General features: G+C 37.0%; 1 protein-coding gene across 1 annotated transcript in view; it reads left to right on the forward strand.

Moving 5' to 3' along the window:
* The window catches only part of DNAH11 (dynein axonemal heavy chain 11), a 320,226-nt gene that overhangs the window by 29,768 nt on the left and 263,162 nt on the right, over window positions 1-27,296 (forward strand). Inside the window, 6 exon segments of the mRNA XM_027102655.1 lie at window positions 14,116-14,232; window positions 21,040-21,177; window positions 21,495-21,619; window positions 22,179-22,374; window positions 24,692-24,796; window positions 24,947-25,339. Coding sequence (XP_026958456.1) covers window positions 14,116-14,232; window positions 21,040-21,177; window positions 21,495-21,619; window positions 22,179-22,374; window positions 24,692-24,796; window positions 24,947-25,339 — 1,074 coding nt within the window.

Genomic DNA, 27,296 nt, shown 5'->3' on the forward strand with positions numbered 1-27,296 from the left:
ATGTTAGCGAACTACCTGCAAACTCATATATTCATACAGGTGTTTCCCCATGACACATGCCCACCCCTATGCCCTTCCTCTCCCACTGCACACACCCCTCTGCATTCCCCAATCCCCATTGAATAGTGCTAATGTAACTGTCCAGTGTATCATAGTCAGACTTCCTGCCCTCTGGTGTAGAAATGGTTTATATATGTTCTGGTAAATTAGAGAAACAGTGACTGGCAATTTGCTTTTGGAAATGCTGTTTATGTCTCTCTCTTCATTAATCTCAAGCCTATCAATCAGGCTTTGAGCCTTTATTGGTGTGACAGAAGTTCTGCCAGTATAGTCTATTTACAGAAGATGGGGATTTCTCCGGTGTGTCCATAAAAATGTTCTTGGGTTTCTGAATTATTAATACTGAATATAAAGTTCACTTTAGGTATTTGCTTTGACTTCTTCCTATGGGACTCTTTGAGATCCAGACCATTAGGGGGAGAGACTTGCTTTCTAATTTATTTAATTGAAACATGTAACATTGTGCATATTTAAGGTGTACAGCATGTTAATTTGATACATTTATATATTTTAATAGCCAGTGTAGTGATTATTAGCACCTCTATCGTGTTGCATAGTTATCCTTTCTTTTTTAGTGGTGGAAATCATTGAGTTGTAGTCTCTTAGCAAGTTTGATGTTAGTGAATATAGACAACAATTTGTATCATTTTGAACTTGATAAGAGACTTGCTTTCTTAATTGTATTTAACTGATGGGCAGGTGACTTGAGGCTCAGCAGCTTGGTTTTTACCGACATTCTGAGGTGTAGCTTGAGTAAATAAAATTCCCTAGATAACTAAGCAAGGATGGTGGATATTCTTGAGAGTAACCTCTTGGCTCCACTAGTGTCTGTTAATGAGTCCATTAATAATTACTGAACAAGTGTTGGGTGCCAGGCATCACACCAAACCTTTACACACATTCCTGCTTAATTCTAGCTGTAACCCTGAGAGTGACCACCCAGGCAGATGAGGATATGTAAATTACCCGAGATTACACAGTTCCAGGGAGTGGAACAGAGATTCCAACCCAGAACTCTCAACCTATCAGGTTTTTTTTGTTGTGCCATGTCAGTTCTTTAGTGTTTATCACCCTCATTGCGTCTTCCTAGAAATGAAGGGAATAAATTCATCTGGGGCAACTGGAGGAACTCACCTGAGGACCTGTGCCCTGAGGTGGTGTGATCCAAGATGCTGTGGCTAGTTTTGCCTGCTAGTTTTTAGCAGGAAGATTGATCCAGGTACCTAGCCCGCCATTACTCCAGGATCTAAAATTCACTTTAAAAGTAGTTATTAATCTGTACTAGCTTGTGTTCTAGTTCCTACAATTAGTTTTCTGTTCTGTTCTAGTCTCCTGAACTATTTATTAATTCTTTTGCTATTACAGTGTGTAGCATTTAAAAATTTTAACTACATAAATTTCTTATTAGTCATCTGTAGGATTTGCAGGTCTTACCTGCTTACTTTTCAAGGAAAAATTGATTATTTAAAAACATTACTTACTTGTTCTTTTGGAAAGGTAACATGCAAAAATGCAAAAATTTAGTCCCGTTCTTCTCATTCCCTGCTTTTCCCCCTAGTCTTTCATTTTCCTTCCCCAAGGACATTTACCATTATGAGTTTCTTATATAATGTTCCAGTGATACATGGTGCATGTACTAGTGTATACATGGGTGTATGTATTTTGAATTCTGTTTTTGCACTCATAGCATCCTCTACAGATCATGTATACCTTTTGTCACTTAATATATTTTAGCAGTCATTCTGTATCACTGCAATAGCATTACCTATTTTTAAAAAAACAATTGTATATTATTCCGTGAATTTATGTATTATTTATTTTTTAAAGTTATTTAAAGTAGTAGATATCACTGTTTAAAAATTTACTTAGGAGCTTCTTCTGGGAAGATGGAGTAGATGTACTTTTCCGTTTTCCTCTAAGTACAACTACAGTACCGGTCACTGTGTAAAAGACACATAAGACGACTCTGAAAGGTGAAAAGAAGAAGACAGATGGACCCAAAAGACAACATAGTGATGAGTTACCTGAATTTCCTTCTTGCCTGAAATAATGCAGACCTAGAGGTGAAGACACTGGCAACCTGGAAACACCAGTGGTCACAGACATTAAAAACCTCAATTAAAGCCTGATCCCTCTCAAGAAAGGGACAGCCTGGCAAGACAGAAAACTTGTAGACTGCAGTCTCTCTAGTCCAGAAAAATATCACAGAAGAAACTGTTCCCTACCCCCATCCATGCCAGCAAAGACTGTATGGGGAGACTAGACTTACAGCCAATGTGTAAAATGCTACCCCACCCAGTCCACACCTCCACTGGGGTGGTATCAGTGATGGCCAAGTAGGGAGTCATGATTTTCATCCTAGCTAGCCAGTTATGAGCTCACTCTCTGTGATGTCAGTGGAGAACACATGAGAATCCTGAATTTCTTTCCTCACTCAGAAGTGTCCTTTACCCCACTAGGGTAGTGTCACAGGAAGCCTATAGAAAGTCAGTGCTTTCACCATGACCAAATAGTAACCAGGTCACCAGTACTGTGACATCTGTTGAGACCACATGGGAAACTGGAACACCCAGCCATAACAGGAGCTCCCCACCCTTAGGTATTAATGGTTGCTGAGTGGAGAAACTGGACTTCTGTCTCCACTTGACAGTAAAGGGGCCAGAGCAGTATTGTAGAATGCTAGCAAAAACTGAAGATTTAAATAAAATCCAGTCTCATAATATGAAACATAGTATGAAAACATCCAGGTTCAATAAAAATGTACTCATTATACCAAGAACCAGGAAGATCTCAACTGAACAAAAAGAGACAACTAATAGATGTCACCATTGAGATAAGACGTGTTAGAATTATCTGACAGGCTTTATAGAGCCATGCCAAAAATGCTTCAACAAGCAATTATCAACATAATGAAACAAATAAAAAATAACCTCAGTAAAGAAATAGAAATTCTCAGCAAAGAAATAGAAGATATAAAAAACAAATTGGAATTTTAGAGCTGAAAAAAATAAAAATACACTGCATAGTGATTGAGTTCAGTGTCAGGATGGAGTGACAGAGGAAAGAATCAGTGAACTGGAAGATGAAACAATAGAAAGCACTCAGTCTGAACAACAGAGAAGGTAGACTGAAAGTAAATGAGCAGAGCCTTAGGGACTTATAAGACTGTAACAGATCTAGCACTAGTGTCCTCAAAGTTCCAGAAAGAGAGGAGAAAGACCATGAAGCTGAAAGTCTCAGAGAAGTAGCTGGAAACCACCTAAATTTGGCAAGAGACATAAACCTACAGATTCAAGAGGATATCAGTAGCAGAAAGGTAAACCCAGGGATAAACCCAGGGAAATCCATGCCAAGACACATCATAATTAAACTTCTGAAAACTGAAGATAAAAAAATCTCAGAAGTAGTGAGAGAGAAAGCACAACTTACCCAAGCGGAAAAAATGGTTTGAATGACAGTGGTTTTCTTATCAGAAATCACAAGGGCCAGAAGGAAATGGCAAAATATTTTTAAGTGCTGAAAGACAAGAATTGTTAACTCAGAATTCTGTACCCAGTTAAAAATACCCTTCAAGAATTAAGGGGGGCAAATCAAGAAATTCTTAGACCAAAAAAAAAAACCCTAATAATTTGTCACTAGTAGACTGATCCTTAAAGAATGGCTAAAGGAAGTTCTTAATACAGAAAGGAGGTGATAAAGAAGGGAACCTTGGAACAGCAGGAAGAATGTGGTATGTAGAAATAAGTGTAAATACAATAGAATTTCCTTCTCCTCTTGAGTTTTCTAAATAATGTTTCATGGTGGAAGCAAAAATTATAACATTCTCTGTGGTTCTAAGTGTATGTACAGAAAGTATTTAAGACCATTATAAATGGAAGAGAGTAAAGGGATCAAAATAGAAGGAAGGTTTTTTTTCTGTATATAAAATTGTGGTAAAATGTATTTTACATTAAATTTAGCATTTAAACCATTTGTGAGTACGATTCAGTGGCGTTAAGTATATTCACAATGTTGTGCAACCATCACTGCTATCCACTTCCAGAACATTTCATCATCCCAAACAAAAACTTTGCACCCATTAAATGATAACTCTTCATTGCCCCCTCCCCTTGGTACCTGGTAATATCTGTTCTACTTTCTCTCTCTATGAATTTATTTATTTTAGATACCTCATATGAGTGGACTCAAAATAATTCTTTTGTGTGTGGCTTATTTCACTTAGCATAAGCCTTTAAGTTTCATCCATATTGTAGCATGTGTCACAATTTCCTTTAATCCCTTTTTAAGGCTAAATTATCCTTTTTAATTTAATTCCTTTTTAAGGCTAAATCTATTTTATATATATATATATATATATATATATAATGTATTTTGTTTATTCATTTATTGATTGATGCTTGCTTGTGTCCACCTCTTTGGCTCTTGTGAATAATGGTGCTATGAACATTGTTGAGCGAGTATCTGTGTCGTCCCTGCTTTCAATTCTTATGGATACGTACCTAAGATTAAAATTGCTGGATCATATGGTAATTCTATTTTGAACTGTTTGAGGAATTTCCAAACTGTTTTCCATAGTGGTTGAACTATTTTGTCTTCCCACCAGTAATGCAGGATTCCAATGTTAGCACATCCGCATCAACACTTATTATTTTTCATTATTTTGGATAATAGCCATATTAGTGACCATGAAGTAATACTTCATTGTGGTTTGATTTGCATTCCATAATGATTAGTGATGTTGGTCATCTTTTCATGTGTTTATTAGGCATCTTTATGCCTTTGGAGAAATGTCTATTCAAGTCTTTTGCTCATTTTTGAATTGGATTCCTTTGTTGTTGGGTTGTAGGAGTTCTTATATTCTGGACATTAACCCCTGATCAGATGTATGACTTGAAAATACTTTCTTCCATTCCATGGGTTGTTTTTCAGACCCATGGTAGTGTCCTTTGATGCACAAAAGTTTTTAATTTTGATGAAGTCAAATTTATCTTTTGTTGCCTATGCTTTCAGTGTCATATCCAAGAAATGATTGCTAAATCCAATGTCATGAAGATTTTCTCCAGTATTTTCTCCTAAGAGTTTTATACTTTTAGCTCTTACATTTAGGTCTTTGATAAATATTGAGTTAATTTTTGTATATCTTGTAAGGATCCAACTTTGTTGCTCATAACTAACATATAGAAGTGCAACTGATTTTTGCATCCTGCAACTTTGCTGAATTACCTCTGATAGTGGTTTTGTTTTGGTTTTGGTTTTGCTTTTGGTGCAGAATCTTTAGAGTTTTCTAAGTATAAAATCATGTCATGTATTAACAGAGATAATTTTACTTATTCCTTTTCAGTTTGGATGCCTTTTATTTCTTTTTCTCACCTAATTGCTCTAACTAGTGTTTCCCCAGCTAGTATTGAATAGAAGTGGTGGAAGTGGAACATCCTTGCCTTGTTCCTGATCATAGGGGGAAATCTTTTAGTCTTTCATCACGGAGTATGCTGTTACCTGTGGGTTCTTCATAGATGGCCTTTATCATGTTAAGGAAGTTTCCTTCCATTTCTAGTTTATTGAGTGTTTTTATCATTTAAGGGTGTTGAATTTTTTTTTTTTTTTACATCAGTTGAGATGATCATGTGGTCTTTTCCGTCATTCTATTAATGTGGTCTACTGACATTGATTTTTATTTGCCATCCTTGCATTCTGGGAATAAACCCACTTGGTCATGGTGTGTGATCCTTTTAGTATGCTGCTGGATTCCGTTTGCGACTTTTTGTTGAGAGTGTTGGTATCGCTATTTATAAGGAATACCAGTCTGTAGTTTTCTTGTAATGTCTTTATTTGGCTTTGGTGTCAGGGCAATATTTACCTGACAGGATGAGTTAGGAAGTGTTATATCTTCAATTTTTTTTGCAAGGGTTTGAGAAGGATTGGTATTAATTCTTCTTTAAATGTTTGGTGGTATTCATCAGTAAGCTGTCTGGTCCTAGGCTTTTTTGTTATTGTTGAAGTGTTTTTGATTACTGATTAAATCTCCTTACTAGTTATAGGCTTATTCAGTTTTTCCTTCACGATTCAGTCTTGGTAGGTTGTGTGTTTCTGTTTGTTCATTTCATTTGTGTTATAGAGTTTGGTGTACACTTGTTCATAGCATATTTTTATAATCTTTTTTATTTCTGAATTACCCAGCATTCATTTTAGTAATTTGAGTTTCTTTTTTCATTAGTCAATCTAGCTAAATGTCAATTTCATTTTCTTTTTCAAAGAGCAAACTTTTGGTTTTGTTGATTTTCTCTATTTTTCTGTTGTCTACTTCCTTTATCTCTATTCCAATCTTGATTTTTTTTCTTCCTTCTGCTAGCTTTGGGATTAGTTTGCTGTTTTTCAACTCCTATAAGGTGTAAAATTAGGTTATTCATTTGAGATCCTTTTTTAATGTATGTCTTTACAGTGATAAATTTTCAATCTTAACACTGCTTCTGATGCATTCCCTAAGTTTGAGTATGTTGGATTTTTTCCCCATTTGTCTCAATGTATTCTTAATTTCCTAGATGATTTCTTCCTTGACTCATTGGTTGTGGGAGGTAAGATTTTATACTTTACTTGAACTGATGATAGATGGCAACATTAGACACTGATGTATATATAATGTAATAAAGTAATATCTAGAGCAATATAAAGAGACAGACTTAAAACACTATAGGTACATCAAATATAATGCTAAAAAATTTCAAATAGAGTTGCAGAAAAACAAGAAAAAACAGAACAAATGGACAGCAAATAAAATGGCAGACTTAAACCCTAACATGGTAATAATTACATTAAATGTAAATGGTATAAGTACACCAATACAAAGACAGAGATTAGCAGAGTGGATTAAAAAAGTGACCAAATTATATGTTTTCTTTCAGAAACTCACTTCAAATATAGTCATATATGCAGATTAAAAGTAAACAGAAAAAGACATATCATGCAAACATTAATCAAAGGATAGCAGTAAAGAAAGCAGTAATAGCTATATAAATATCAGGTAAAGTATACTTCATAGCAGGAAAAAAAAAAAAAGAATACCAGGAAGGGACATTATGTAATGATAAAATAAAAGGGTAAATCTACCAAGAAGATATAGCAATCCTAGATGTGTATGCATCAAACAACAGAGCAGCAAAATATGTGATTCAAAAACTGGTAGAACTGAGAAAGAAAATAGACAAATCCACAATTCTAGTTGGAGACTTCAATGCTTCCTTCTCAGTGATTGAAAGAACAACCAGATGAAATATCAGCAAGGATCTAAAAGAACTCAATACCATCAGCCAAGAGGATCTAATTGACATTTATAAAACACTCCATGCCACAACAGCAGAATTCACATTATTTTCAAGTGCTTGTGAAACATGTACCATGATATGCCATATCCTGGACCATAAGACAAACCTCAACAAATTTAAAAGATATGACATCCTACATAGTACGTTCCTTGATGACAGTGGAATCAAACTAGAAATCAGTAACGGAAACCTAACAGGAAAATCTCTAAACACTTAAAGATCACATTTCTAAATATTCCATGAATCAAAGAAGTAGTCTCAAGAGAAATAAAGTGTAGAGAACTGAATGAAAAGGAAATACAGTATATCAAAATTTGTGGCAACAGCTAAAGCAGTTCTGAGGGATATTTATAGCACTAAATGCATACATTAAAAAAGAAGAAAATCTCAAATCAATAATCTGTTTCCACCCTAAGAACCTAGAAAAAATAGGAGAGCAAATAGATACAAATCAATCAGAAAGAAGGAAATAATCAGAAGAAAGAAAGAGCAGCAATCAATGAAATTGAAAAGAAAGAATAGAGAAAAGTCAGTGAAAGTAAGAGTTCTTTGAAAAGACAAAGCTCTAGCAAGACTACAAAGAAACAAAGACAAATTACCAATATCAGGAGTAAAAAATAGCTACAATTACATCATCAACAGATATCAAAAAAATGGGGAATACCAAAAAACAAAAGAATAACATCTACACACATAAGTTTGATAACTTAGATGAAATGAACCAATTCCTAAAAAAATTAGAGCTACCACAACTCACTCAATATGAAATAAATATTTTAAATTGACATATAATTGACATGTAACATTGTATTAGTTTTAGTGTGCAACAGGTCCCCGGTCCACGGCTTCTTAGGAGACGAGGCGCACAGCAGGAGGTGAGTGTCAGACGAGCGAGCAGTGCTTCGTCTGCCACTCCCCATCTCTCACATTAACACCTGAAACATCTCCCACCCCGGCCGGTCTGTGGAAAGATGGTCTTCCACGAAACTGGTCCCTAGTGCCAAAAAGGTTGGGGGCCACTGGTGTACAACATAATAATATGATACATGTATATGTTGTGAAATGATTGTCACAGTAAGTTTACTTAACATCTGTTGTCACACATAAATTTTTTCTTGTGAGGGTGAGATAATTTGAATAACACTATAACTATTAAAGAAATTGGATTTGTGATTAAAGACTCCCCTGAAGAAAATGTTCATGCTGAGGTTGTTCCTAGGAGAATTTTACCAAATATTTAAGAATTACAGGCGCACCTCAATTTTTTTTTTTTTTAAATCAAAGGTCCATGGCAACCCTGTGTTGAGCATCATTTTTCCAATAGCATTTGCTCACTTCGTGTCTCTCACATTTTGGTAGTTCTCACAATATTTCAAACTTTGTTATTACTGTATTTGTTATGGTCATCTGTGATAGATCTGTGATCTTTGGTGTTATTACTGTGACTCACTGAAGGCTCAGAAGATTGTTAATATTTTTTAGTAATAATTTAGTAATTTTTCAATTAAGGTATATACATTTTTTAGACATAATGCTATTGCACACTTAGTGTAATAGCACTATTACACTTAGTGTAATTACACTATAGTGTAAACATAACTCTTATACACACTGGGAAACAAAAAAAATTCATGTGACTTGCTTTATTGTGGTAACCACTTCATTTCAGTGGTCTGGAACTAAACTTCAATGTCACCAAGTTATACCTGTGACACCAGTTCTACACAGTCTCTTCCAGAAATACAAGTGAAGGTAACACTTTCCCATTTGTTTTACAAAGCTAGTAGGTTTTACTCTGCTGCCAAAACCAGCTAAGACAGTGCAAAGAAGTGAAAAGTGCAAGCTCTTATCCCTCATAAACATAGGTACAAAATCCTTAAATTATTAGCAAATAGAATTCCACAGTATACAAAAAGAATTCTACACCATGTCCCTAGGGGGTTTGTTCTAGGGATGCAAGGCTGGTTCAATATTTGAAAATCAGTGTAATCCCAATATTAACAGGTGAAAGAAGAGAAATATCATAGTTGTGTTAATCGATGCATTAAAATTTTTTTACTGGAGTATAGTTGATTTACAATGTGTTTCAGGTGTACAGCAAAATGAATCAGTTATACATATTTATATCCATTCTTTTTCAGATTCTTTTCCCATATAGGTTATTACGGAATATTGAGTAGAGTCCCCTGTGCTATACAGTGGGTTCCTATTAGTTATCTGTTTTACACATAGTAGCATGTATATGTCAATCCTAATCTCCTAATTTATCACTTCCCTCCACGTTTCACCTTTGGTAACCACAAGTTTGATTTCAAAATCTGTGAGTCTGTTTCTGATCTGTAAATAAGTTCATTTGTATCTTTTTTTTTTTTTTTTTTGGGCCACACTGCATAGTATGCAAGATCTTTGTTCCCTGACCAGGGATCAAACCTGTGCCCCCTGCAGTGGAAGCACAGAGTCCTAACCACTGGACTGCCAGGGAATTCCCCATCTGTATCATTTTTTTTTAAAATTAAATTTCATATATAAATGATACCATATGATATTTGTCTTTCTCTGTCTGACTTAGTGTGATGGTATCCACATCCATCCATGTTGCTGCAAATGGCGTTATTTCATTCTTTTTTTATGGCTGAGTAATATTCCATTGTATATATGTACCACATCTTTATCCATTCCTCTGTCAATGGACGTTTAGGTTGCTTCCATGTCTTGGCCATTGTAAATAGTGCTGCAGTGAACATTGGGGTGCATGTGTCTTTTTGAATTGTGGTTTTCTCTGGATATATTCCCCGGAGTTGGGATTGCTGGATCATATGGTAGTTCAATTTTTAGTTTTGTAAGGAACCTCCCTACTGTTCTCCATAATGGTTGTACCAATTTACATTCCCACCAATAGTGTAGGAGTGTTTTCCCTTTTCTCCACACCCTTTCCAGCATTTATTGTTTGTAGATTTTTTGATGATGGCCATTCTGACCTGTGTGAGGTGATACATCATTGCAGTTTTGATTTGCATTTCTCTAATAATTAGTGACATTGAACATCTTTTCATGTGCTTTTTTGGCCATCTGTGTGTTTTCTTTGGAGAAATGCCTGTTTAGATCTTCTGCCCATTTTTTAATTGGGTTGTTTGGGGTTTTTGGGTACTGAGGTGTATGAGCTGTTTGTATATTTTGGAGATTAATCCCTTGTCGGTAGCTTGCAAATGTTTCCTCCTGTTCTGTGGGTTGTCTTTTTGTTTTGTTTATGGTTTCGTTTGCTGTGCAAAAGCTTTTAAGTTTAGTTAGGTCCCATTGGTTTATTTTTGTTTTTATTTTCATTACTCTAGGAGGTAGATCCAGAAAGATAACTGCTGTGATTTATGTCACAGAGTGTTCTGCCTGTGTTTTACTCTAAGAGTTTTACGTTTCCAGCCTTACATTTAGGTCTTTAATCCATTTTGAGTTTAGTTTTGTATATGGTGTTAGGGAGTGTTCTAATTTCATTCTTTTACATGTAGCTGTCCAGTTTTTCTAGCACCACTTATTGAAGAGACTGTCTTTTCTCCATTGTATATTCTTGCCTCCTTTGTGATAGTTTAGTAGTTTAAAAACTTCGATGCATTAAATTTTTGGCTAAATTCAACATCCATTCATGATAAAAACTCTTAGAAATAGGAATAGAGGGGGCCTTCCTCAAATTGATAAAGAGTATCTACCAAAAGCCTAAAGGATATTTTACATAATGGAAAGGACCTGCCTAAGTCCCAAACACATAGCATATTATTCGGCTGCCTACTCAGCATCTCCACTTAGATACTTAATAGATGTCACCAACATGCAAAACTGAACCCCTGCTTTACCTCTCCCCCTACCTATTCTTCCTTGTCTTCTCCAACTTATTAAATAGTCCATATAATGTACTACTTATTACAAAACCTTGGAGTCATCCATGATCTTGCTCTTTTCTTATGATAAACATCAGATAAACCCTGAAAATATACCCGGATCTCATCTTTGACCCGGGTTATTGCATTTGCTCCTAAACCTCTTCTTCAGCCCCTGTCTTGGCTCCATCAGGGTCTGTTCTTCACACAGCTGCTTGATTGCCTTTTAGGAGCTAAATCAGACCATGGCATTTCTCTAGCTAAAACTTCAAAATTTCCCACGTCACCAATAAGGGCAATTTTGGAGTTTTTACAATATAGAAAAAATGGTTTTCAGTAATACCAGCATATTGTTTATTCTTCAGTAAGTATTGAGAAACAGCTCTGTGCTGGGAACCTCATTAAATATTGGCACTGTCACTGTGAAAAGAGACATGGCTACTATACTCATAGTTTAAAATCCAGGGGGAGAATCCAGGTTGGCAGTTACACAGTGTGCTTAGTGCTAGGGTATGAAATGTACAGAGTACTATGGGATCATTTGTGAAGGGCCCCTTTCGAGAGGAGGTGAAAGGGAAACTGAGACAATACTTGAAAGATAAATGGAACTGAAAAAAAAATAGAAATGAAACAGGTGATGAGTAGGTGAAAAGAAAGTGATGAGCAGAAAATTGTATTACACACAGAGAATGAGTATGATAAGGCAGGTGTGGCTAGATCCTGGTGTATGAAAGGGGGAGAGGTACTGTAATAGTTGGGAGCAGTAAGTAGGGCCCAGATCACAGAGGGCTTGTAGGTGAGGTTAAGACTTTTAGACTTTACCCTAAGAAATTAGGATTCTGAATTGAGATAATGGTGAACTTTGAGTACGAGAGTGACATAAGATTTCTATTTTAGAAAGCTTATTTAGATTGCAGTTAGAATGATGGGAGAGATGAGATTAAAGGCAAAGAGAGTTGTTAGAAAATGGTTAACAGAAATCCAGCTAAATGGTAATGGTGATCTGGAGGGTGATGCCTGGACTAATGAAGAATAGGTAGTTAGGAGAAAAGATTGACAGCAGTTGACCGAGAGAGGAAGAAGTGAAAGAGATTGCCAAAGTTTCTGTTAGGGTTTACAGAATGAGGAGTGGCTTTATAGAGAGGATGATGAGTTCTGATTTGTATAAAACAAATTTCAATTATCTGTGGGACTTCCTGGGGGAGAAGTTCTATCAGCAGTTCTGAATTCAGGTTGAGTGACAAAAAAGAGGTTAGGAGAGATATCAATTATGGAAATGAACGTTTGTTTCCTCCCTGAGATCTTATTTGCTGATTGTTCAAATAACCTTTGAGGATCTTAAGTGGTATGTTCTTTGTTGCCATACTGAGAAGAAGAGTAAGTTAGGCTTGTTTACAACTTGTTGGGCATTTGTGTTTACTTTTAAAAGTCAGCGAGCCTTGAATGAAGAGACTGTTTGGCCCTACTTCATAAGTGGAGACTTCCTCTTGATGCTAAATATGACATGGTTGTATATGACACATAGTGCTCTAGAACTTTGCCGTTACACTGTTATAGTGTGTGTTCAATTCAGCATAAGGTGTATTCCTTCATACAAACATCCAGAATCATGCTTGGAGTGTGGACTTTGGAGCCAGGTTACCTGGCTTTAAGTTCTGGCCCTGCCATTAAGTAGGGGTAAGATTGTGGGCATTAAACTTCTTTGAGTTTACTTTGTTGCCTACAAAATGTAAGAATATTACCTACATCATGTGGTTAGAATTGAGTTAATAATGTAAAGCATTTAGAATAGAATTGAATAAATGTTAGCTGTCATTATTATTATTAATAAGAGGAGGCTCAGTTTATGGTGGTAACAAAGGACTTCTTTATGTTAAGTGTGTGGTGTGCACTCCTGGGGCGGTTTGACTGGGAAGCCCAAAGTGTTTCTGAATTTCTGAGACTTCACTGAAGACTGAATTGTAATGCTGTGCAGATGATGGTTATTCTTTCACTGTTTCATTCTTTGTAATTATGGGAGTGGGTGTTTATGTATTAGGAGAAAACTGGGGGTTGTTAACTGCATATTAATAAGCAACTGGGGGGCTTCCCTGGTGGCGCAGTGGTTGAGAGTCCTCCTGCCAATGCTAGGGGACACGGGTTTGTGCCCCGGTCCGGGAAAATCCCACATGCCGTGGAGCTGTTGGGCCCGTGAGCCATGGCCGCTGAGCCTGCATGTCCGGAGCCTGTGCTCCGCAACGGGAGAGGCCACAACAGTGAGAGGCCCACGTACCACAAAAAATAAGTAAATAATAACAGCAAGATATAACTTAAAAAAAATAAAATAAAAATAAATAAGCAACTGGGAAAGCAGGAAGAGTATTATGTTTTGTCTGTGTCACTAATGATGCTTTCTTACAGACAGACCTGTGGATTTTAGTTCTCACTTGAAGAAATAGTGTTTCCTGGCAGGGTTTCTGCTCCATGAAAAACAAAATAAAAAACTTCCTGTTTAAACTTATAGGTGGACTAAAGTTATAATAAGATGGGTTATTTTTTTTTTCCTTTTTCCTTTCTGAAAACCTTTGCTTTTTCATTTATAATCAAAATAGTATGGAGAAGGATAGAGTGATAGGCCAAAGTACTAATGTTGGGGTCTGAGCCAGTGAAAAGGATTGTGGAAATGTGAGCTGGAAGTACTAAATGTTCAGTGCGCCTGTAAGGCTGCCACTTGAACAATAAGTCAGATACAGCTCTTTCTTTGTCTCTCCTGGAATCCTGCTGTGAAAAATAAATTCATTCACAGAGAGAGAGGTGTCACTCTTTTGTGGTTGATATTTTCACTGTTGGATTCTTTCCTGTAAACTAATATTTTATTTTGAATTTTATAGGAATTTGAAAGTGATTATGTTGTGTTTAAGTCCAAAACTTTGGATTTTGACAGAAGGCTCGGGACAATTCTTTGTGAAGCTTTCTTTGACTGCAATGGTCTGGAAGCTGCATTTAAGGTTAGTTCTGAAGAAGTTATCAGGAAAAAATGTTTTACTAGTGAATAAGACCATTGGATGAAAAGAGGGAATACATTCCTTTCTCATCCAGGTAAACTCTTAACTAGTCACATTCTCTTCATATGAAGCTCACTGAATTATAAGCTTTGAATAATGTACTAATGAATGATGAAGTTTACTTTGGACAGAGTCAGTTTTAGGATACTTGACTATTGATCTTTGCTTGAATTCATTGTTTCAGCTTTCATTACCTTTAGAGCAAGTTTGGTATGGCCTGTGAACTATCAATTCAAAATTAAGCTACAGTGAAAAGTGAAAACTCTCTGTTAACTCAAGAATTTCTTTTCTTTGCCATTGTTTACATAGGTTGGGTTCATCTGCCCACTTTATTAATCTGACTGAAATAAATAGCAATTTATACACTGTTTTTCATCAGGCATAAGACACCGTTGATTATCAGACACACCAGTGTTTATCAACAAAAGAATATGCTGCCAAAAAATTATGATGCTGTTGATTATATAACATAGTCTAGTTTCAGAGGTGTTAAAACATGAAAGAGTGTTTGTCGTAGAATTGATGAAATACAGTATAGACGTATGAAAAGTTGCAGAAAAGAAAAGCATCCTGAGAGTCCTCCCAAGTAGAAAGCTTGTAACGGGTAATCGGGGCACCTTGTGAAACTTGCTTGTCAAAGAAGAGAATTGCAAGTCAAGCGTAAACTTAGATGACATCCCCAAAGAGGAATGAGGCCTCAGTGTCAGCAGAAACACAGCTAGAGAATCACCGACACAATTCATTGAAGATGGCAGTGCAAAACAGTATAACAGGCACAGGCTTTGTCGGAGATACTTGTTTGATTTTGATCCTAAAATTCAAATAAATGGGTCAGTTGGCGGTTAAGTGGCTAGTGTCTTCTATCCCCATCAAGCATTTTAACAGAGAAGTCACGAGACTCAAATAGTTCTCTCTTAAGAGCCCTTGGATGAAACTGAGATGCTGCCAGCTGAAATATATAGCCTGTTGTTATAAAATAACACCACCTCTCATCCCATCTCTCAGAAATTACTATTGTATTTATTACTGCCCTTCCTTTTCTTTGACTAGATATGCATACATATTTCTCTTTGCAAAAAATGACATATTCTGATCCTTGTAATCTTTTTGTAACCCTTTCAGGAAGCAGTGAATCATAAAAATTTTTCTTTTGTAACAATTCAACAGTATTATTTTTAGTGGCTATGTAGTAGTCTATCGTATTCTCTGTAACTGGACCTCTTTTCATGCTTTTAGAAATAACTTCAAGAAAGAATGTAGAATGAAATCTCAGTTACAGAGGTTACAGAGGCTCCTACCGTTTCTAATTCAAACCTCTCTCCTTCCCCTTTTCACAACCATTCATATGGATTCTATTTTAGTACATGGCCAGTTATTTTTTCTAAAGAATTTTATCTCTTTTTTGTCATGTATTTTGTTTCTTTAACTTTCCACATATTTGTACCTTGTCTGCTGCAAAATATAACGTGAGATGGTGCCCTTATAAGCTCTCCATGGGTGGGACATCATCTTAGAGTTTTTGTTATATCTAGATCACCTTCTGCAACACCTTGTATAAAGCAGGCACTTAATAACTGTGACATTAGGAGGGCTGACTGGTTGTCAGAGTCCTGAAATGACACAAAGATGAAGGTAACTGCAGCAAGAGTCGTGGCAGAAGAAAAAAATTACAGGGTTGTGTATTTAGGGGAGAAAATGATTTCTACCATAGGTACAGGATGATGGAACTCCAACCAGTTACTGTTGTGTCCCAGGGAATAAATACTTGCAGACTGTTCTCTGAAGACCACGATTCAGTACCTGCTCTTGGCAAAGACATGAGCAGGAAGGGCCCTGGAACCAAACAGTATAAAGCTGTGGCTCAGACCCTACAGGGTTGGCACTCAATAAAAATTAAAACAAAATGCTGGGGCTTCCCTGGTGGTGCAGTGGTTGAGAATCCACCTGCCAATGCAGGGGACACGGGTTTGTGCCCTGGTCCAGGAGGATCCCACATGCTGCGGAGCAGCTGGGCCCGTGAGCCATGGCCGCTGAGCCTGCGCTCTGCAACGGGAGAGGCCACAACAGTGAGAGTCCCGCGTACCACAAAAAAACAAACAAACAAAACACCGAAATGCTGATGGATGGCTTTCTAAAATTTACAGTTTCTTTACATGCAGGGAGACTGAAGTAAGACAAGTGTCTAGAAAAGTCTTTAGATGAAATAATAGAAAACTGGAAAATTGTGAAGTGTATATGGTTCAAGTGGCAGCAAATTAAAAAAATCTTTGAAAAAGACAAACCTAGGAAAAATATAAATATTACATAATGAAACTGAGAAGTAGAAGAAAATCAAGGTAAACCTTACAGATCTCCAGTGGGATATTTAGGAAGGAAGCATGTATTGGGAATCAATCTTGAATCTTTTGAGGTTGATATGAAGGACAATGTCTGTACTCTCCATAAAAGAACTCTTAGTTCCAATGTGACAAGGAAACCGGAAGTTCAAATGACATTTATTCTCATCCTGGAGGGTAACTTTTATGTATCTGTGATGTTGAAAAATTAAGATAATGTATACTGCATAAAAGGTTAAGACTCTGTTTACTACTACTTTCTGGCTTTACAACCTCCCCAAAGAATATTTTCTCTCTGTCTTTCCTATTTTACACTTGGACTTAAGTCCCACTAAGCGTATCAGGTGGTCAAAGTGAGATGTGGCTGGGAAGCTTCTGGTATTGTTCCAGTTGCGGTTGATATGATAAGGGCTTGAAAGAGAATGTTGTGAAATAAATATGTTTCCCTACTATAGTTGGAGTACACTTCTTTGTGAAATCTATGAGGCAATGTTTACTTCAGAATGTTAACATCAAGTCCAAAGTTAACAAAACAGTTGTTGTAAGAAGAAAGTTAATACTTTGCATTTTGCTAGGTAGCAGCTAACTAAGTAGATTTTAAATATTTAGTAGTTTCTACAGTAATTTTTTTTGGAGTATAGTTGATTTGTTTCAGGTGGTCAGCAAAGTGATTCAGTTATATATATGTGTGTGTGTGTGTGTGTGTGTGTATATATATATATATATATATATACACACACACATATATACCTATTCTTTTTCAGAGTCTTTTCCCTTATAGATTATTACAAGATACGGAGTATAGTTCCCTGTGCAGTAGGTTCCCTGTGCAGTATAGTTCCCTGTGCAGTAGGTCTTTGTTATCTATTTTATATATACTAATGTGTATATGTTAATCCCAAACTCCTAATTTATCCCTCCCCAATCCCTCGGCCCTTTGGTAACCATAAGTTTGTTTTCTATGTCTGTGAGTCTCTTTTTGTTTTGCAAATAAGTTCATTGGTATCATTTTTTAGATTCCACATGTAAGTGATATCATATGATTCTTGTCTTTGTCTGGCTTACTTAGTATGATGATCACTAGGTCCATCCATGTTGCTGCAAATGGCGTTATTTCATTTTTCTATGGCTGAGTAATATTTCATCGTATATATATACCATATCTTCTTTATCCATTCATCTGTCAATGGACATTTGGGTTGCTTCCATGTCTTGGCTATTGTAAATAGTGCTACTATGAACATTGGGGTGCATGTGTCTTTTTGAGTTAAAGTTTTCTGTGGATATATATGCCAGGAATGGGATTGTTGGATCACATGGTAACTATTTGTAGTTTTTTAAGGAACCTCCATACTGCTCTCCATAGTGGCTGCACCAATTTACATTCCCACCAACAGTTCTACAGTAGGTATAATTGATATTACCAGAAGAAAAGCCAGTGTGTGTTTGTCTAAACTGGCCTCTTAAGATATGGTTAGATTTACATTTCAGTTGGTATAATTTTTTCCTTGTGTTGATTTTTTTTAGTAAGTACAGTTTTTGGAAATGTTTACAAATTGTTTACAATGATGCTGTTTTTTAATAAAAACATATTTGGGGGAACACCCATTAGTTTTCTAAGAGGAAGAACAAAGCTCTTTCTTTTGCCATGTCACATCACTAGCAAGGCACAAACCTTAGTGTATGGTTTTCTGTCACCTTGATGATATTTAGTTATTTTGAGAAGCTATCTCCTTTTATTTCAGAGAAAGTATCTATATAACAGACCAAATAGCTCACATTTTCTGAAGCCCACATAGAGTAAGTAAATAACAAAATAGCAATTTTAAATGGCACCTTGGCTGATGAGTTCCTACACAAGGCAGCAGAGGCTCTGATGCCAGACTGCCCAGTGTTCATGTCAAATGCCAACTCTGCACTAGCTGTGAAAATTTGGGCAAGTTATCCCCTTCCCATAACTCACTTTCCCTATCTGGAGCATGTGGTAACAATAGCATTTTTAACACCCTTACAATATAGTGCCTGGCACCTAGCAGCATTCTATAAACATTGCTTGTACAAAAATATGTATGTCTATTACATTATTTTGTTTGCAAAGAAAGCTGTCTCACACTGATGCACAGAAGAAACCCCGTGGGGCAGAAGACAAGACAGGAGGCAAATAGAAATCCAAGGTTAGGCTCACCAGACAGCTCAGCTTTGTGGAAGCAGGGGGTCAAGGTTACTTCGAGATGACCGAGCGGAGGGAGTTCTGGAACTGCATACTTCTCCTTACTGGTCATGTGATTCTGTTTTAGTTCACGTGTCTGCTTTTTCTGTCCCCTTACTCACTGGCTTCCTCTGCTCGCTAGTCCAGTTGACCCTTGAACCGTGCAGGGGTTAGGGGCATTGACCTCCTATGTAGTTGAAAATCACTGTTTAACTTTTGGCTCCCCCAGAACTTAACTAACAGTAGCCTACTGTTGACCGGAAGCCTTACCAATAATGAGCGTTCGATTAATACATATTTTGTATATGTATTATATAATGTATTCTTATGATAAAGTCAGCTAGAGAAAAGAAAATGTTATTAAGAAAATCATAAGGAAGAGAAAACATCTTTACAAGACTGTATCGATACCATGAGTTTGTCATCTGTTTACAAGATGAATCATCAGTACCTACATCAATATTGCCTTGCACAATACAAAACGCTGTAGATCTTATATGTATTACTAACACTAGACATAAAGAAATGAAAAGATAATGTGAAAAATTCATATTTATTTACAGCTATAATGATTCATTGATAAAAAGAAGCAGCAATATGATTGCTTTATGGTAGCCTTGTGTAATCAATAGGATTGTTTCACGGGAGCCTAGCCTATACACTAATGAATGAATCATTATAAAACTTTTATGGCATAGAGTGTTATAGTCATACTCCACTATAATATTGGAAACATTATTTTAAAAAAACCACCTGTGATGATAGGCTGATATTCAGTTTCTCCAATTATGAGAGAAAGGCATACTGTATGGTAGTGTAATTTTTTAAAAGCAAAGTTATAAAACAGTAAGAAAACTAACACATTATTAATTTGATTTTAAATAACACCTTATATCTATGTAGGGATAGACTAGTATCTACATATATTTCATGCACTCATGACGTACCTTTTCTTAAATTTTTTGATATTTCTTGGCAGTGTGGTTTGTCTTGTCTGAGAACAATTTTCAAATTGTCGCAATTCTCCAAAAAATTTACCAGTGTATTTATTGAGAAAGTTTTGTGTAAAAGTGGACCCACGCATTTCAAGCTCGTTTTGTCAAGGTTCAACTGTAGGTTCTTTTCACTCGTAAATTTTACTGGCATAGGTTCAGCCTGCCATGCCCTCATTCTTTTTCTGAGAAAGACTCCAATTATCTCAAGGCATTGGTTTCAACCAGTACTTTGACACTGAAGGAACTGTCAGCCCGTGGAGTGCTTGTCCTTGGAACAGGTCGCCACTGCTGCCCCAGCTGCTGTGTTGAGGGTAGCTGGGTCCTGTGGTACAAAACATGGGCGGCCATGGGCAGGACGGTCACTGTGACTGATGCTTCCGGTGTAACTATTTTTTTAAAATTTATTTTATAAAATAAAAGTATAGTTGAAGTATAGTTGATTTATTGGGTTGGCCAAAAAGTTCGTTTGGATTTTTCCATAAGATGTTACTTGGCAAACAGAAATTCTAAGTCTAGAGGACATACAGCAGATTACACTTAGCAAATATGAAGATGATTTCTTTTTTTTTTTTTTTAACAGTTGGGAATTTTATAGCTTTCCTCTTTCTCCTCAAATTGTATGTTTTTTAAAAAAATTTATTGAAGTGCAATTGATTTACAGTGTTGTGTTAATTTCTGCTGTACAACAAAGTGATTCAGTTATACATTCTTTTTCATATTCTTTTCCATTATGGTTTATCACAGGATAACAGTATAATTATTAACGTGTAACCTAGAGGTCCTTGATATGGCTTTCCTTATTCTAAAGAGTATATGTGTAGGAGGGAAGAGCAAATAAGAAGTACGCAATCTTGCTTCTGTTCTTAAATCTGCAAAGCATCTTCTACAACGTTTCCTGGTGTCCAACAGGAAGTAGGGGTGTCGGCTGTGATCAGGGATTTCTAACAGACAGTGGTTTGCTTCTGACTCCTCATTTTCTGCTGAGGAAGGGAAACTGCTTTACATTTAGAATTTGCTTTATTGGATGCATAGAAATTTTAGTGAGATGCTAAAGTGTTTTCAGTCTGAAGCCATTGCAGGATACTTGCAGGGATCTAGATTTTTGCTTTGTATCTAGTCACGTAGGAAGTTTAATGGAGGAAATAGTGAATCGAGTATTTGTATTAAAAACCCATGGTGGTTAACCTTTCTTTCACTTTGATTTTTATAGCTTTTGACTGTATTTGGGAATTTCCTTGAGAAACCAGTTGTCATGGAAATTTTCAGCCCACGTTACAGCACACTTGTGCACATGTTCAGTGCAGAGTTGGATATGTGTAAGCAATTGTATAATGAACACGTGCAACAGGTGAGTGGGGGGGGATAAAGTCTGACAGACCCACAGTATCATATTGTGGGTCAGGGTGTCAAGTAGAGCTCCACTGAATGATAACTGAAGAGTAGATACAGACCCTAAAATTGTTATGCTTTTATGTAATTGATTTCCTTATGGATATGAAGAACCTGCTTTAGGACAGTAACTCTTCTACTAATCAGGTTACTTTGCATGTATGTTCTTTATATTTGTACTGTAAATGTTCCAAAATTAACAATTGCCTACAAGGTTGGAGTGTGCCCTGATTAAATGTCCCCTTTCATCCTCTTCATCACAATATCAATTTGCAGATTGAACAAGGAAATGTAGTCCTTAACAAGAATATGCCATTTACCTCAGGAAATATCAAATGGGCTAAAGAGGTCATGGACCGACTTCAAATGTTTTGGTCAAACTTTGCATCTCTCCGTGATCTGTGAGTAGTTAGGCTTCTTTCGTGGTAACATTATCCCTTCGACACAGGCAATTTTTATATAGGGTAGTGAGCTGTTCATTTTAGCACTTAAAGAGTCACTGCCTTACTTAACTCTTGTCATTGCTTGGGCTCATTGAGAGGGATTTATCCCCATGGTTTAGGAGTATGTTTAGGACTTAGAACTTCATATATTTCCGTGTTTTTAGGTCTTTTTTCACTTTTCCATTTCACCCACAATATGTTGATAGCTTTCTGTTACTGTTTTTCCTTTCTCCAATAGCTAGCACTCCTGTTATTTTGCAGACTTCTGTATCTTTTTCTTTTCTTTGTAGGAATTGATAACTTGTTGCTGTTTGCATTTAGTAAAATGTTTGGAGTTCCATTTATTTCATATCTTTTAAGGCACAGACTATGCAGAAGCATTATTTGACCTTTATTGATTTTCTTCCTGATTTTTATAGTGTACTTTCTTATTTCTATCATATATTACTGTAAAGTAGCTAAGCTGAGATCTATCTAATGTATAGAAAAGTAAAAAATAAAAAACATATTCCTACAGATTCTTGGAAAGTCCTGATCATGCCTGGATTTATCAGAAGTATACTGAAATGACAGCTTTGCTAGACCAGTTTGAAAATCGTATCTATAATGAATGGAAAAGTAATGTGGATGAAATCTGTGAATTCAATTTGAATCAACCCTTGGTTAAATTCAGTGCCGTAAGTGGTCTTCTCAATGTCAACTTTGACCCAAAGGTAAGGGTTTGGGTCAACTTTGACCCAAAGGTATTTTTAAAATGTTTCATAGATGCCCTTTTTATTATAAGAATATTCCTCATACCTCCATTCATTTGTATTTTATTTTGGGAAAATGTCAGTGCTACGAGGATTATAACTAAAAACAACTTCTAATAGGTCTTTGTTTTAGGGATTTGCTTATCAAATTCTATATTAATTATTCTTTCTTGTTTTGTCTTGTAATTATTTATTTGCCACTCCCACTTTACTGGATAATGAGTTACTTGAGAGTAGGGTCCATTGGATTTCATCTTTGTGTTTTGTGTGTCTAACATAGTGTCTGGCACTTGGTAACATTTAATAAATATTAACTCAATTGAACAGAATCGTTAGTCTTTGATCAGATGTTTTCTGGCTTAGGTTTTCTTGCCCTGTCTCATGGCAGTCCAACTGTATGCCTAGGAGGTGAAAGTTAGCCTCACTGAGTTTAATAGTCACAATCTGTACTCAAATTCTGTTCTCTTTCCCCGAAATATTTCAAAGAATTGCATCACTTATTTTTTCTTATTAACCTCAGCTCAGGTATATAAATATGTGACCTGGAGGACTGAGGGTTTGCTTTACCTTCTGATTTCATAAAACCAATTTATAGAAACTGAATTCCTGAGATATTTTAGGGATAATCCCTACAATTTTACCTGAAGGGATTATAAACATACCAAATATATTGTACTAGTGAACCTATGGAGTGACAGCCTAAGGAAGTCAACTGGTTTACCTTCTAAAGCATGTGGTCTTTTCCACAGAAACTGTGATTTAGGGCTACAGTCAGTTTTGCTACAACACGACATATGCATTCCTAAAATTCACTGCACTATGAAAGACTGCACAATAAAAAGTACATTGCTGATGGGGAAAATGAGGGTTAGGGTACAGTACTCAAAAACTTTGTCAGTGATAACGTTTAAAAAAATAAATAACTCAGACAGAAAGACAAATATTGTATGATATCACTTATATGTGGAATCTAAACAATACAACAAACTAGTGAATATAACAGAAGAAGCAGACTCACAGATATAGAAAACAGACTAGTGGTTACTCCTGGGGGGAGGGAAGGGGTGGGGCAACATAGGGGTAGGTGATTAAGAGGAACAAACTATTAGGTATAAAATAAGCTACAAGGATATATTATCGTACATCACGGGGAATATAGTAAATGTTTTATAATAACTATAAATGGAGTATAACCTTTAAAAATTGTGAATCACTATATTGTACACATATAACTTACATAATATACAGCAACTATACTCCAATTAAAAAATAACAATAAAAACAGAAAAACAAAAAAAGGAACTTAGGAAGAACAGTAGCATAGTTTTATACATTTTAAATGGTCAAGTAATACATAAATGCTCCAATGAATATAGTACTTTCCCTTGACAAAGACCTGAAGTTTGCTCATGGAAGTGCGTTATGACTTGTGCATTACTGTGAGGTGGTGGAAGGAAGGTCATTTGAAACCAGACAGAAAGTTGGGCCACCAGAAGCTGGATGGGCTGGCTCATCACACACCTATGAGTGGAGGTACCTGGTGGATGTTTGTGGTGTGTGCATATGAGCATTTTGCATATTCCTAAGCCTTTTTGTTCAGCTGGTTGCAGTTTTTAGCATTTACCTAGCTGTTTATTGCTGATGAAACTACAGTTAAGCAAAGACAAAACTTGTGGCATGTTCACAATCCTCCCTCATGTATAATCATGTTGTGTTTTCAAAACAAGCATTATTATAGAGCTAGCAGTGTTTGGAAAAGACCGAGGTCGGCTTATGGCCACGCATTTCAGATCTTGGCCTGTATATGTTGCTCTTTTTTTGCTTGAATTCTTTCTCTGACAGTGGGCCACAGCCAATGATTTCTACCTTTATTATTTATACTTCTGTATCATATGGAATGTATGATTTTTGCTTTTAAAAAACATAAGAAACAAAAGCCCCTTTGCCTTGACAGTTTGAAAATATTGTAATCGTTGGATGAAATTTTAAGCGTTTGATTTTAAAAATAGAATGATATTCTTGGGCATCCCTGGTGGCGCAGTGGTTGAGAGTCCGCCTGCCGATGCAGGGGACATGGGTTCGTGCCCCCCTTCTGCGAAGATCCCACATGCCGCGGAGCAGCTGGGCCCGTGAGCCATGGCCGCTGAGCCTGTGCGTCCAGAGCCTGTGTTCTGCAACGGGAGAGGCCACAACAGTGAGAGGCCCGCGTACTGCAAAAAAAAAAAAAAGAATGATATTCTTAAATCATGTTAAATAATCCTTGCTTTTCTTTTAATAGCTAGTGGCCGTATTAAGAGAAGTTAAATACCTTTTGATGTTGAAGAAATCAGACATACCGGATTCAGCCTTAGCCATCTTCAAAAAAAGAAACACTCTTTTAAAGGTCTGTGTTTTCAGATATTAGGGCGGATTTTGAATAGAAAGTTTGAATTTTAATTATTAACATGTAGACCTAAGATACTTCCATGCCTCCAAGAGAAAGTAGCTTTAACACATGTGGCCCTTTTTGTCTTGGGGTTTTCTTTTGAATCAGTCCATTGGAAATCTTGAACTTCTTGTGCAAGGATATAATAAGCTGAAACAGACTCTTCTGGAAGTTGAATACCCCCTGGTTGAGGAAGAGCTGAGGTCTGTGGATGAGGAACTGCAGGCAGCCGCCACATCACTGACATGGCAGGATGACTGCTGGGGGGACATCGAGAGGATGAAGACGGCCACCTCAGAGTTGGAGCGCAGAGTGGAGCATGCGCAGAACAACGTCAAAGTGATTCAGCAGACGATGCAGGCTTGGGTGGAGTGCACGCTCCTTCCCCGGAGAGAACACAGGCGGGAGACCGCCTTGACTTGGGAGGACAAGGGTGATTTGTTTACGAAAAAATACACGCTAATCCAGGAAGATGGCTGCAAGATACACAACTTGGTTGAGGTACTTGCTTTAAAGTCTTCGAAATGTATAGCAGATCCTTTCACTTAGTTTAGAAAAGAGCAAAAATAGGTAACCTAATAATGGAGGGCCCTTTTTCTGGTCCCAAAAGAACTTTAGGTATGGTTTTGTTAAGCATTGCAAATGGAGGAATTTGTGTTACTTGTCTGTAATTTCTGTGGCCCTCGCTGTGCTCATTTCTAAAGGAAGAGATAGGAATGTGAGATCTTTTGATGAAACAGAAAGGCTAGAGATGGTGTCCTTACCTTGGTCATAGTTATCTCCTGTTTTGCTGAATGCCTCTGTGTGTCGTCCGTCTTGTTTACCTCATCTCCTGTAACCCTTTCAGCCATCTCCTGAGGGTGGCAACAGTAGTTACTCTCCTTATAACAAGTACTTGAGTTTTTACAACAGTGATAGGCACTATTCCAGGGTTATCAGTGTAAGAGAAGACAAATAAAACAACAAGAACAAAGAACAGAAGGCAGAGAAACAAAAGCATAAAACAAAAAAAGTCTCTTGCCTCTTGGATCTTACATCCTAGTTAGGGAAGATAGAAAGAGAAAATAACAAATATATAGTGGTCTCTTCAATCGGTCACATGAGCAATGGTGAAAAATAAAGCAGAGATGGTGGGATAGAGAAACAGTAGCAGGTGGGGTGGACACTGTGTATAAGGTAGTTAGAAAGGCCTCTTTACTAAGGTAGCATTTCTGCAGAGAACTGAAAGGGAATGCGCTAGGTGGGAAATGGAAGAAGGATGTTCTAGGTATCAAAGTACACAAGCTTTACGGTAGGAGTATGGGTCGCTTGTCTAAGGGTCAGTTAGAGAGCCAACATGCCTGAAGCAGAATTTCCAGGGGGAATAATAGTAGGCGATGAAGTTTGAAAGGGCTTAAGGGTACATCCCGCTGGATCAACGGGCCATTCTGAGAACTTTGGGTTTTACTCTGAGGGAAAATAGCAGCTGGAGACTCTCTGCTCAGAAGCTTTCCCTGTTGAGTGTAAACTGCAGGGGGGTCAGGAGATGGTAGACAAGGAGACCGTTAGGAGATGAGTCTGTAATCCAAGTGAAGATGGCTTGGGTCCAGACGGTAGTGATAAAAAACAGTCGTATGCTGGATGTATTTTGAAGGCAGAGCCAAGAGGATTTGCTGTGATCAGTCAGAGGAGAGAGAAGTTAAGATGACGTTGACGTTTTTGGTCTGGGCTGCTGGAAGAATAGAGTTTCCCTTTACTGATACGGGGAGGGCTGTGGCAGAGCAGATTTTGCAGGGAAAAGACAGGGTTTGTTTTTGGGCACATTAGTTAGACATGCCTGCCCAAGGGCAGAGTTTTGCACAGGCTGGCATTGCAATTGTGTGAAGAAAGGGTTTGAAGAGTAACAAACTTGCTCACCGAAAAGTAAGATACGGTACATTTGATATGCTGTATTGAGTATATGTCACAAGAAGAAAAGAAAGAAAAGAATTCATATGGATTTCAAAGTTTCTGTTGACTTCCAAGTTTGTCTGAAACATGTAAGAAAGTTTTAATTTTCCCTACTGGTAACAATTTGCTAGGACAAAGACTTTGCCTTCTTAGATGACTGCCTGTGTTAGCATCCTTGGGCTGCTGTAACAAAGTACCACAAATGGATGTCTTAAAGCAATGAAATGTATTCTCTCTCAGTCTGGAGGCTAGAAGTCTGAAATCAAGGTGGGGGCAGGGCCATGCTCCCTCTGAAGGCTCCCCCTAAGGCCTGGGTAGCCTTGAGGGAATCTCGGGGATGTTCTGATATGTAAAGAAGGTATATATCTGGAAAGTTGTTTTTTCAGCAATGTCTTAACTTAGTCATGACCTCGACTGTTCCTAGTTTGCCGAGATGGCTGTGAATTATTCTGCGACTTTCAGGACATCCTTACAAGTGTTTATGCATTGGAATCTGCCTCATGGAGGACAGATGATGGATTACAATTAG

Source organism: Aethalodelphis obliquidens, unplaced genomic scaffold (assembly GCF_003676395.1).
Source record: "Aethalodelphis obliquidens isolate GAN/ISIS:26980383/991018 unplaced genomic scaffold, ASM367639v1 scaffold5, whole genome shotgun sequence".
NCBI lineage: Eukaryota > Metazoa > Chordata > Mammalia > Artiodactyla > Delphinidae > Aethalodelphis > Aethalodelphis obliquidens.